The sequence below is a fragment of the Lonchura striata genome, chromosome 10 (assembly GCF_050655825.1).
Source record: "Lonchura striata isolate lonStrDom1 chromosome 10, ASM5065582v1, whole genome shotgun sequence".
NCBI lineage: Eukaryota > Metazoa > Chordata > Aves > Passeriformes > Estrildidae > Lonchura > Lonchura striata.
This window is the reverse complement of record NC_140712.1, coordinates 22,023,750-22,037,172: the sequence shown is the minus strand read 5'-3', so window position 1 is coordinate 22,037,172 and position 13,423 is coordinate 22,023,750. Positions and strand designations below refer to the sequence as shown.

Here is a 13,423-nt window from a genome sequence, read left to right as displayed (position 1 = left end):
CTTCTCGCCTGCAGCTGGCGGAGCGGAGCTGGAAATGGTGATCCCGGAGCGAGTGCCGCTGGAGAAGATCCACCTGCTGCAGCCCGGAGGGGATCGCGGCGGCCCCCGGCGCCGGCGGGCAGCGGCGGAGGAGGAGGAGGAGGAGGCTGTGCTGCTCCGCCTGCCCGCCGCCGGCGCCGAGCTGTACCTGCACCTCCGCCGCGACCTGCGCTTCCTGGCCCGGGGCTTCGCGGTGGAGCGGCGGCGCGGGGAGGCGCGGCGGCCCCCGCGGGAGCGGCTCTGCTTCTACTCGGGACACGCGCTGAACCGCAGCGACTCCTTCGCCTCCCTCAGCACCTGCGCCGGGCTGGTACTGCCACCCCACCCCGCTCCCCTCAGGGCTGGTGCTGCCATCCCGCCCCGCTCCCCTCAGGCTGGTGCTGCCATCCCGCCCCGCTCCCCTCCTCAGGCTGGTGCTGCCATCCCACCCCGCTCCCCTCAGGCTGGTGCTGCCATCCCGCTTCCCTCCTCACGGCTGGTGCTGCCATCCCACCCCGCTCCCCTCAGGCTGGTGCTGCCATCCCGCTTCCCTCCTCACGGCTGGTGCTGCCATCCCTCCCCGCTCCCCTCAGGGTGGTGCTGCCATCGCGCTTCCCTCCTCACAGCTGGTGCTGCCATCGCTCCCCGCTCCCCTCACGGCTGGTGCTGCCATCCCGCTCCCCTCCTCAGAGCTGGTACTGCCACCCCACCCCGCTCCCCTCATGGCTGGTGCTGCCGTCCTGCCCCGCTCCCCTCAGGCTGGTGCTGCCATCCCGCTCCCCTCCTCAGGCTGGTGCTGCCATCCCAGCCCGCTCCCCTCACAGCTGGTGCTGCCACCCCACCCCGCTCCCCTCAGGCTGGTGCTGCCACCCTGCTCCCCTCAGGCTGGTGCTGCCATTCCGCCCCGCTCCCCTCCTCAGGCTGGCTGCTGCCAGCCCCATCAGGTGGGATGCCTGCGCTTCACCTGCCCTCAGGGAGGTGACCCTCCTGTCCCCTTGCCTCACTGTCTCCTCACCTCCCGGGCCCTGCTGAGCACTGCTGCTGTCCCATGGTGGGTGTTCTGCCCACCCTGCCTCTCCCTGTGGAGCTGCCTCAGCCATCTCTGAGGCGCCTCAGGCCCTGCGGTTCCATTGTGGGTGGGTGGCAGAACCCGAGGGTGGAGGAGCGTCCTGGTGGAGGGAGCATCTTGTGTCACTGTCCCCAGCCATGGGACAGGTGTCCGGTTCCCTTTGGGGGTGATTTGGTGTCATCTTGGCTTGATGCTGTGGCAGCTCTGCAGAGCTCTCAAGAGTTCTGGCTCTTCCCAGGCTCCTGTCGCTGTTGGGGTCAGAGGAACATCCCAATCCGAGGTGCTTGTCCCATCACAAGTGTCAGGATTTCTCTGCCCGAAGCTGTAGTTTCAGGTGGCTCTGCAGGGCCGGGCTCTCCTCTGAGCATCCTGGTAGGAGCAGGTGATCTTGTGTGGGACAGAAATTTTCTCGGTGGTGGAGACTGAGATGCTTAAGACTTGAGTAGTTTGCAATTATTGTTGATAACGTTTAAAGTACTTCAGGAAGTTAGCGGGGCATTAGGCAGTGATTCCCAGCAGATAGTCCTGGGAAGTGTGCCTGTCAGATCGCACCTGATGATGGAGATTTATCCTTAAACCGTAGTGAGAAGCAGTTCATGCTCTGCCCTCGGGGCTCCAGCCTTCGTTCCGGGGCCATTTGAGGGCGCTGTGCCTCAGGATTAAAATAACCCCAACAAACAGAGGTGCTGAGGTCTGAGTGGCACTGGAAGTTGAGCTGAGCTCCACCGAGGGCAACTTAAAACTCATATCTCTAGTTCAAGCCTTAAATCACTAACAGCTCTATGCTTTTTGCCACCAGGCGTGTTTTGTTAATCTTGCTGAGCTTCCAAAGCTGGAAAGCACAAACAAACAGAGGAGGAACCTTTAAAAAAGGAAGAGTAATCCAGGGGATGGAGGAGGGGGTGAAAAAGCTTGGCAAAATTCCCAGTAGAAAAGCTGAAAAAGAGACACGACTAGTTAGTCTTAGCTCACTACTCTGCAAAAGTGAACAGCACTTCTAAGCAATGGTAGTGGCAATTCTGAGCAATGGCTAAATTGACATAACTGGGCTGGGTCAACCTGGGATCAGTGTGAAAGCTGCTGGTTTGTGCCAAAGCCCCATGTGTTAGTGCCAGTGTTGGTAAAGCTCTGCTTGCCTTTGCCTGTGCACTTGGTCCTGGCAGTGCTGAGTGTTGAGAGAGGTGCTTCTGCATGTTGGGATACTCCTTTCCTGTTAGAGGAATCCATTCATCCTCTTCATTCAGGTAATCACCAGGAATGGGAAAGGGCTAAAAGCAGGTGCATGATACATTTGAGTTAAGGTTAAAACACCCTTGTGAGCTCACAACTAGAGAACAGAAAACTCCAGTGACTTGAGGATTAGCCTGAACTTAAGATGGATGAAACTAAACTTAAGATGAACCTCATTAATTACTGAAATGGTTTCATTGAAATAATCCATACCGCCATGTAACTAAACCTTCTTATTTTAGCTGAGTGGACCATTTTTGTTTCTTAAGTCTGTCTAAACATGAAACATCTCACATTTTAGGCTGTTTTCAGTGTTTACGCAGACTTTTGCAGTGGCCACACTAAACCAGCATACCTGTATTGAAACGTGTGATGTAGTGGTGAGATGTTTTCAGAATCAGAGGAATCAAAAGTTTGCCCCAAATTGTCTGGGAAGTCTTTAATCTGCCATGAGTTGACCTGAGAGCCATGAGCCATGAGGTGACTCTAGAGCCCAAAATGTTTTGGCTTCTAGTCTGGCAATTTAAAATACTAAAACCATCACTTAAAAAAAAATTATTTTTATTTTCCCATTGCTTCCTTGAGCCCTGCTTGCTGCAGGAAGAATAAGGCTTTGCCCTCAGCAGCAGTTTCACAGGTGGGACATGGGCCAGACCTGCTGGGCTGGAGGAAAGTCCTAGGTAGTGGAAACCTTGCAGCCTGTTTGTCCTGGCATTTGTCTTGTGAGCAGTTCTAGTGCGGCAGTGGGGGGTTTCCTGAAAATTCCAGCAGGAAAATGCTCATTGGACTCTAACTGGGTGATCAGGATATCTCCTTCAGAAAAGCTGGTTGCTAGGAAGTAGAGTGGGCAGTAGTGCTGTGTCCTGATCTCCAGTTGGCTCAGGTCTTGCTGTAATCATATTCTCAGCCATGCCATAAATCATACCAAAAGTGATATAAAATGATCAGGGCAAGTGGAGTTCTAGTAAAAACAAAATCCCTGACACAGTGGCATGAAAACTGAGCTGCAGCCAGACTGAGCAATTGCTTCCTGGTGATGGTATCAGATTCCCAGTGTGGCATCTGAAGGTTGGGGTCTGGTTTTTAAGCTCTGCTGGCAGATGCTGCTGTTAACCAGTGTGTGGCTGCTGCAGTTCCTGCTTTGGGAAGGGTGGCCGTGCTCTCGGAGCTCTGGGAGGTCACAGTGAGGTGAGGACTGCTGTACTCATGGTCTCACCATTGAGGTACAGCCAGAGTACCTCGAATGAGGATGCTCCAGCCCTCCTGTTCCTCGTGACAGGCTGGGAATTCAGCCTAGGCAGAGGCACAGGGTTCCTGGAAAGCGCTGCTGCCTTCCCCTTGGCAGCTCCGGCCTCTGGGGAGTGCAGCTGTGCCAGCACTTGGATTCTGGCCACAGCTCAGGGCTGCACTGCCCTTCCTGCTGCTGGGCACTCACAGGCAGCTCTGCAGCCCCTGGGACCACCACTAGAAGACAGGAGCTAGTACAGGAACTTTATTTTTTGGAAATTTCCAGCTCTGTAAAGCCACAGTTGAGTCCCTGTCACATGCTGAAGTGCTGGATTGCAGCACCAGCCCCTTAGAGCATCTGTAGGCTTTTTATATTTCTTGAACCTACATTTTGGAAACAGGTACAGTTTTAAGAGGGTCATGAGTCCATGTCAAAATAAACATTATACTTAGAAATGAAAAGAAACTCTTGAAAACTGCTCAGGAACCAAAATGTGACAATCTCTGGGATGCATTTATAGGCAAAGGTTTGATTCTAAATAGCTTCTCTTCCATTTTAAAATCCAGAGTCTTTGGTCTTAGGTTCAGGATTGCTCTTTGCCTTGTCTCTAAATAAGGTGACTTACCCTTCTCAGTTGAAGGTAAGTAAGAGAAGAGTTTGTGCCTCCCTCCTGTTGAGGCTAGTTCATGTAACATTTTCACACTCTAGTTTTGTTTCCTTTGAACTTCCTTGTGCAAACTGGATTGATGGAAATGGATGATGCACATTACAAAGGCTCATGGAGTGAGAACATTGATTTTTCTCTTTGTAGGGTGGGATAGACTAATTGAAACTACACCTTAAGAGATGCACACTAGATGCTGGAAAAACCTAAATATTTTGTAGTAATGTCTCATGCAATCTACTCAGAGAAGAAGAAGGCTTCTTTTCTTGCAAGTGTTTTGTACATTTGCCTTTGTTAAACTTCCTGCATCTCCTGGTGGACAAATCTTCCAGCCTGTTAAAATATTTCTGAATAGTGGCTCTTCATTCAGGTGTATCCTGTTCACCTGGGACCATCCATAAACTTTGTGAGGCTGTAGATGTAGACAAGTTGATAAGAGCATCCATCTGGACTTCTTCCTCTAAGGTCTCTGAAGTCCCCCTGATTTCCAGGTGGGTGTAAGTGCCTTGCAGGACCTGGATGTTCTGGTGTGGGTTTGTAGCCTGTCTGGAGGGGCAGTGAGGGCACAGAGAACTGAGCAGCCTCCAGGGAATGAGCAGTAAGTCCAAGGACTCCTGGTAAAACAGCAAATCTGCTCTGACCTTGGGAAGAAGAGGAGCAAGGATGCAGAAGGTGCCATAGGTACCTTAGGTTGGTGAATTGCCAGTTCCACTGCAGAGGGAGGTGGGGCTGGTTCAGAGCAGATGCTGCAGCTCGGGGAGCTCCATCCCTGGCCAGGGAAGTGTTTTCTGCGTGCACCGGGGCGGTGCTGCCCTTCAGGTGACTCAGGAGCCTCTGCTGCTGTGGGAAGCAGGGCAGAGCAGGCGTGTGGGGATTAAAGATGATACAATTTCCCCTGAGGAAACCTTCAGCTCCACTGAACTCTTCTGTCTGGGAGAGAAGCTGTCTGGCATTCATCCGTAGCTGGGCCATGAGCTGAAAAGTTAAACCTCTTAAAATTACTGTGCTGGGTTTCCTTGTGCTGGGATTTTCTTTCCTCTTCCACAGTAGACAAGAGGGAGAACATGTTGGGGTTTCCTTGTTTAGCAGAGTTGGAGGCCAGGGTAGATATTCCTGGTATGGTCTGCTCTCAGAACTGAGTGTAAACCTGAAATGACTCTGGAACAAGACTTAATTTAATGCTCTTCTTTTCAATTTGCTTGAATTGCACTTTTAAATAATAACCAAGCAATGCTGAAACGTGGTTAATAAGGGTGGGACTAAAACCCACATGAAGTGTATTAAACTGTATTTGTGGGTTGTTTTGTTCTTCACTTTAAACATTAGCTTCCTTTTAACTTTGAGGAAATGGTTAAACAACGATTTACAGTGTAACAGTTGAGAAATTGAGAAGGGGATGGAATTTGTCAGATGTTTAAATCTGTTCTCTTTTCAGTGTGTTCGTATGTATGTAACTAATGAATACTTAGGAGCAAGAGAAAAATCTGTTAAAGATTCAGCATTTCACAGATCTCCTTCAAAGATGTTATGAAAATAAAAGGGCTGGAAAAACAGTGTAACTGTTGGAGTATTAACATGTGGGAAGGTCCAGAACCATGTGCAGAGAGCACTGAGATTTTGGATCCCTGTTCTGAGCAAGCTCTGGAGCTGCAGTAGCTCCAGCAGCACTACCAGGGCACAGGGACAGAGCAGTGAAGCCAAGGAGGCAGGATGGGGTCATACAAAGGCTGTATTGCCACTGTCATTCCAGTGACACAGTGTGAGGACCTTCCTCCTTTCCCTGCTGTCATTTGGCCCAAGAAAAGCTCCACTTTTGGGTGATTTGCAGCAGAGGAGTAGTACAAGAGTAGAACACAGAGTGAGCTGGTTGCTTGAGTGACCCCTGTGTGTGTGAAACCCTGGATAAGAGCACATGGGAATGTTTTGGTGGTGAGCAATGTTGAGCTGACTTCTAAAATGAGGATGTGATAGATTCTTAATGTGAAAGATCGTGCCACTGTTAAACACAGTGGTGAGTGGGGCTGTAGTGGGAAGTGTGGATTATTGTTTGTTTTAATCAGCTTGTCAGTTTGCCTGCCTTTGGGGGCTGAAATCATTCCAGCCTTTCCTGTTAGCAAAGCTGCAGGGTTCTGTCAGCTGCATGGTCTGGCAATACCAACTGTAGAATTAATGCAGATGGTGGTGAACTCCTGCACTCCTCTGAATTTTTGGGTTCCTGTGTCTCAGGTCCTCTAGGATGTTGGGGCTTGGCAGCAGCTGCTTTTCCCAAAATTTAGCTGTCCCAGGATCTGGCACTGCAGCAGGTCGTGGACTCCCACAGAGAGAGAAGGATAGGAGGGGAGTATCCCAGCTTTTGATAAGCATTTCACCAGGTAAATGGGAATTAGCAGAACCAAAGCATTTCACTTAGAATGATTTCCTAAGATGTAGGAAAAGTAGCTTTGAGGGTTACGTGGTCTTCTGTACTTCTGCTTCCTTATCTTCAAAATCCAAAGCCTTTTGCAGTCCCTCAACTCTGACAAGAGAAGAAAAGCACAGAGCCTTTGTCCAGGGCTGATGTCTGATCTCTTATGCTGGGATTAGCCCAGGGCAGGATCTGGAGCATTTGAGGGATGCAAATGAGGAATGCATTTCTTATGGAAAAAGCAAAATAATGACCAGACTATTTAAGTTACAGGGTCCAAAAGCTCTCCTTTGGGCTGTCAGGTCTGGGGACTTGTCAGAACCCAACTGGCAAGTCTGGGGGAATTTTTAACATTTTTAATTCCGTAGGGATGCTTTACAGGCCTGATCCTGCAAACCCTTCCTGCTTGAAACTCTAGTTGCCTTTTCAGATTGAGTTTGAGATGCTTCCCAACGTATTCCAGGGTGAAGACTCATGGCTCTTTCTCTCCATAGGTTTCACAATTCCATAGCAAATGTGAAACATAAGTCTTTTCCAATGGTTTAAATTATTTTCACTCTTGATGCCAGAAAATTGGGATAGTGTCGGGTGGTGATGAAACTGACTTCTTCTTACATATTTTTGGCACCAGCTGAAATGGTTGGCAGTCTGTCAGGAGCTCTGGTGTGGCTTTTAGTACCATGGCACCAGATTTACAACCCTTCTTCTAACCTATATTAAAAAAGGGGGCTGGGGCTACCTCCCAGCTGGAAGATTGGAACAAGGAAGGGAAGTAGTGGAGAGCATCGTAAAGGAGGCTGGAAGAACAAGTCACCAGAGCTTTTGCTGTCTCTGGAGCAATTCTGACAAAGCCCAACTTGTGATTTAAGTGAAAAGGCAGTCCTTTGGACACTCCGGGGCAGAGTGAGTCTTGTAAACTGGTGAGCATTCTGTAAGGCCTAGGAATAATGTTGGGGTTTCTCTGTATGTAGGAAGTGCCAAGGCATTTTATCCTTAAATAATTCTGCTGCCCCAAAAGCGAGGTCTGTTTTGGAAGGCCCCAAAGAGGTGTCTCTTGTCTCCTCAGAGACAGGGGACTGATTGTCTCTGCTGTGCTTTGCAGCCATGCCCAGTGGAGACACCAACTTTTACAGTTTTATTTTTGTCCAAACTCTCTTTGGAAATCAGTGACCCTTCCTGAGACACCCTGAATGCTGTTCAGTTCGTGTGGCTGTCAAAGGAGGAGAGCTCTCATTTCTGTTAGCAGAAATTCCTCTTGCTGGAAATACTGGGCCAAAGGGATTTCCTGGGTGTACGTGAGGACCAGATTTGGCAGGGAGGTGTGGAAATGTGCAATATACAGTATGTATGTAATGTGTGTTATAAATCATGTTAGTTCAGTCAGCTGTTGAGCATACAGCATTTGGATGTACGTGCAGAGCATTTCTTTGGAGAGTTGCCTGGCTGGCACAGAGTGTGGGGAGGGGGGACCAGAAAAGTCTGGCCTCTCTTTTTATGTATAGGATGGATGGATGTTGGAGCTCTCTGGAAGCACCTTTACCTCTCAGGTGCACAATCCTGGCAGACCAGATGAGCCCTTCTGTTGTTAACAGAAGTTAAATCAGGCCTCAAGACTTCTCTCGGGGGAGGTACATGGCAGGGCTGTGTTTTGAGACTTTTAATTGCAATATAAATGATCACTGGATTAGTGCAATGAAAAGTAAGAACGCCTCATTGTGTAAATACTCACTTTGTGCAACAGGTTACAACCTTGGTGTTGATTACTAAACCTGGAGGCTTTGTTAAGTTTTAAGGTGATAACTTTGCTTTCACTCTCTTATTTTCATGCCAGAAAAGGAGTGGAAAAAGCATAAAAGAACCTTAAAAGCTCTGGGTTGTGAGCAGAGGAGGGCTCTCCTGGGGCAGAAGCTGGCTTCCAAAGGTGTTCTTGCCAGCTCTGCTGTAAGGTCTGGACTTGGTGCAAGGAAAGCAGGGATTTAGTGCTCTGACCTGGACCCTGTGGAGGTTTTTAGGCAGAGTCTTTGCCTTCCTAGTGTCACTTATTCCAAGGATGGTGGAAAATCCTGAAACTGGGACAGTGCAACAGTCCATTCCTGACTTCACCTCTGAAACCCAACCCGTGGCCTGCAGGGAGAGCAGAGCTGACTGTGTGGCCCTTAGTGTACTCAGGAAGAGGTATTTGGTCCCAAAAAATGCAGTGTGGCTCTGCAAGTCTCGCATCAGTTCTCTGAGTGTTCCTTGTGAGGGTGGGAGGCACAGGGGCCTCCTGTGTGCAGGCAGTGTCACCTCTGTGCTCTGAGACAGTAAATGTCATTCAATAGCAGGGCAATCCTTGGAGAGGTGATTTTGAAGGGATTTCACTGAACAGGATTTATTAGTCTTTGTAGAAGCTGAGCATCTTGTAAAACAAATGTATTTGTAGGGCTGTGTCTGGAAGGAGAGGAAGAAGGGAAAGCAAAAGTGTTGACAGGAATCCCCACCTTTCCTTTGTGCATGTACAGTGAATTCTTTCTAAATAGTGCTGAGTGATATAAAAAATAAATAAGAGAAGCAAATGAAGTTCTTTAGTCTGTATTACACAGGTTGAACACAACCTTAATCCTGTAATTTCCTCACTCTGCAAATAATTGCAGTGAAATGACCTGGGTTCCAGACTGGGCTGGTTAGACAAGGCTTGGGTACCAAACTGATGGTTTTTTTTTTGTTCTGTTTTCTCGACAGGTTGGCTACATCCAGCTTGGATCAGAGCAGCTGCTGATCCAGCCTGTGAATGCATCTGAGACCTCGTTCAGTGGGAAGGAACATTTCATCAGGCGGAGACGATCTGCCAAGCCCGGCCATCCCTCCCGGCCACAGGGCCCTGAGGAGCACTGCAAGGTTGTAGCAGGTGAGCTTGGAGAGGCTCCAGAGAGCAGCCATGGGAATTCTGTTTGTAGTTTGTAATTCTGGTTACAGCTGGAGCTGGGGAAGGATGGCAAGTGTGAGTGAAACCTGTTGCTGCTTCAGGCAGGAGTCATATCACAGGCATGAGGTTGTCCGGACATGTGCTGTAACATTGGACTTGTGAAATGATAAATTCTGCTCTAATCCTGCAGCGTGACCACTGCTCAGAGAGGGATTCACTGGGTTTTTAGCAAACGTTCAGGTTTTTATAACTGAAGTCAGTGTTGATGGGGACTGTTCATCTTGCCTTTCCACTGAAGTTGTGCTGAGCAGGCAGGGATAAAATGGGGATCCTCATGTTTCAGAGTGTGGAAAACATTTCACCTGCTTTGATATAATTTAATCACAAGTGTCATCTATGGAGTCCAACTCCAGGGATACAGCTCATTAATAGGATAAAGGGATATCTGGAGATGCACAGTTTGCCTTTCAAAGCAATCTGCCTTCTTTTTCAGTTTCTCATACCACCATTCTTACTTCTGTGTAGGAGAGTCATATCAGGCTCAACTAAGCAGACTTTGTATTATTTTATGGTTTTTAATTGCTTTTGTAAGGGCTTGTGTGCATTTGGAACTACCAGATGTAGATCCGCAAGGTGATTTTTTTAAACTTGGAGCTTGACTTTGCTTTTTCTATTTGGTGTTTGACTCAAACTTAAGTTCTATCTGATAAAACAGCTGTTATACCATATATTATACATTGCTGTCATTTTTTCAAGAGAAAATGGCCAACTCTGTTCATTAATCATATCCAATCTTCTCCCACTTTCAAAGCCACACAGTCAATTTGCCAGCTGATATAAACTATTTTTTTGCTTCTTTAGAGCAATTAAATTTTATCCTTTCTGGAATTATCTCTGGGTGTGTTGCAGAGGAGGTATTTTTTATGAACTTTGTGAAATCTCTTCATTAGGTTGCAGTGTCCTTTTATTTTCTGTTCCTTTCATTCCTCTCCTGCCTTCTCCTGGATGGATTGCATAAATGGAGCAGTGAGTTCTGCTGCTGGGCTACCAAAGGGGCAAAATGGGGAGCAGGGCTGGGAGGTTTCCTGGGTACAGGAGTGAGAATCACTGCTGTGGGAAGAGCTGAGTGCCCAGGGACAAGGCTGATGTTGGACATGGAAAGATGTGGCAGCAACAGGAGGCACAAAAAGCTTCCTTGTGGGAACAGCAGTGGAAGAGGCCTGGAGGAGCTCACTGGAATAGGCAGCCAGGAGCCTGAAGTTTGCCTGTAAGGCTTTGCTATCTCAGTTTTTGTATTTAATCAGACCTGTACATCAGCAAAACAACCTGTGCCTGCTTCTACACTGAGTGCTCCTTGGCAGTGCTGCTGGTAAGTCCTGCAGCCAGGACCTTTATTTTCTCCTGTGTGGAGCTGAGCTCTTAATAGTTCAGCAGGTTTATCATTCTCAGGGGTTCAGACTAAGCCAATCTTCTCTCTGATTCTCTGAGAATGAAATCTTGGATCTGGTTACAGTTACAGATCCCTTATGTCTCTTTTCAGAGAAAACGTCAGAATTCAGCACTGCTCTGATTTCCCAGCCAAGCTCCATAGGTGCTGCAACCCTGTGGTCACAGAAAATGCATTTCAGAATTCTTACACTGTAAAATGAGACAACCATTAGTTAAAATCTGAATTGAACCAGAATCAGTCCAGGAAATCAGCCTCACCCTTTGGCCACTGAACCTTTTGACTTTTTTCTGGGGGCAGGATGCTCCCTGTCCTTGGCAGAACTGGAATTCCCTCCCTGAAAGGAAGAACTAAAGGAAGGAAACTGGGGAGACACTGGGTAATAATTACATGGGATCACAAAGGGAAAGAGGAGCTGAGTGAGCATGAAGATACTAAAAGAAGATACTGAAAAAAGAGCATTTCCAGTGGCACCTCCTGCTTCCTGAAGGCCTCTGGAGAGCCACTGCTGCACTGGGAAAAAAATTCCCATCCCTTGGGTGCTGATTCCTTCTGCTGTGCCAAGAAGGGAGACAAGCCCCTGCAGTGCTGCTTGGAAGTAGCCCTGTTCTAAAATAATGCAATTGCCTGTGGGCTTTCCCACTTAAAGGTAGACCCCTGGATCTTTGTCATTGTTGAGGGACAGAAATGTAACTCATGGCTGTTAAAAGGCTCAGCACATTAATGACCTAATTGCCTCCTCTCTGCTTTGAATTAACTTTTGTGCACAAGTTTAGAAACGAAAAAATTAATCCTGTCTGACACACAAAAGGTCAATTTCTAATAAAACTGTGTGGAAGCGACCATCTAGGGGTGTGCTTCCAGAGTTTCTCCTGGGAAAAGGTCTCTTTACAGTGATGCTCACCAACATGGACTGGTCAAATTTGTACTAGAGGTTGTTTTCCAGTGGCTTAAAATTTGGCTCACCCTTGGCTAAAACTTGGCAGGAAAGGTTGGAGGTTGTAAATACATGGGGATATTTCTATGCCAGACATCTTAAATACAAACCCTGCATTGTAGTATGACACAGACAGAAAAAGACAGGTCTGTCTAAACACAGTATAAAATGAGTATTTTTCAAGGGCACACAGCTGCCATGTTTGGGCATTTTTCTGTCTTTACTGCTGTTCTTTTATTTTCTAAATACACAAGAACCACCTCTATGTATTTTCTTCTTAAAATTCTGTAATTCAGAGGTAGATGGCATAATCTGGGTTTGTTTGGGACTCAAAGTACAAAACATCAGCTGAATTTTTAATGCTAATTATTGATCATGTCAGAAGAATTTAAACAGAGCGAAATTGCTCAATGGCACATTTCCTGTGATATATGAATTTAATAACTTGTGAAACAAAAGTCTTTGGTGATGCAATATGTGAGTATTTGAAGGAGGGGCAGAAAAGAACTTCAAGAAAGCAAAATGAACTTAATTAGGAAGTGCTGCTGGGGGGACAGAGAGCACAGCTTTCCAAGGGCAGTGCCCTTGTGTTTTACCCAGAGATGTGGTGCTCTCCCTGCAGACCCCAGCCTTGGGAGAGGGAAAGTGGCCTGGGGCCAGGTAATGCCATCAGGCTGGTTTGATAAGGGGTGGTTAAAATCTCTAAAACAACTCCTTTAGTCTGAATGGTGTTACATGTCCTGCAGCACTGAAAATTATTTTTAGGTCTGCAGGAGAACTTTGTGGGAGCCAAATTTCTCCTGGAATAATCTGTATAAGAGGATTAATCTGGCTGTATTCAAGAATGGGAAAGTACTTTAAGGTTTTGCATGACTGGATCCTTGAGATTTGAACCTGAAGTGTCTACTAATGGGTTAAAAAAAATCCCAGAGCTGATGTTTTAGTTCCTTTGTTTGAATTCCAAAGTGCTCCAGCAGCAAAAGAGGGATCCCATCACCATGGGCCAGGTGCTATTGTTAGTCATATGATATGTGAATATGTTTTATTTTTATCACCTGTCATCCAGCAAGAGAGAGAGAGTTCAAGTCACAATGCACATTTCTGCTCAGGCATGAACATGAGCCCCTGTGAGGCAAACAGAAAACCTATTAAAAGATTTCCAGGTGCACATGCAACGAGGGAGAAGGAAGGGAAGGTTTGGTTTCAGTTGCTCTGAGCAGGGAGTCGTGAGGAAATGGGAAATAGCTTCACAGCAGTGATGTGAAACACTTCTCATCTCTGGACAGTGCGCAGCATCTGCACAAACCTCCTGTCACACCCTGCTCTCACTTGAAAGATAGCTCTGACAACTTTCCTGTCAAAGGTCCTGGAGAAGTGTTTTTGCTATGGAGAGAGTGGAGGCAAAGAGTTTTGTTTGCAGGTTTTAATACATACAAGTAAGAATTTCCCTGCAGAAGAGCCAGGCAGGAGAGAAAGATCTCTTTTAAGACATCATACATGATTTTTGCAGTGCCCAACCCT

General features: G+C 47.5%; 1 protein-coding gene across 3 annotated transcripts in view; it reads left to right on the top strand.

The window, feature by feature from the left end:
* Positions 1–13,423, top strand: part of ADAMTS17 (ADAM metallopeptidase with thrombospondin type 1 motif 17) — a 165,392-nt gene that overhangs the window by 11,654 nt on the left and 140,315 nt on the right. For all 3 annotated transcript variants that reach the window (XM_085588932.1, XM_021552577.4, XM_085588933.1), the window contains exons 2-3: positions 15–349; positions 9,335–9,500. In XM_085588932.1, the coding sequence (XP_085445058.1) occupies positions 15–349; positions 9,335–9,500 (501 nt within the window). The remainder of the gene's footprint in view (positions 1–14; positions 350–9,334; positions 9,501–13,423) is intronic.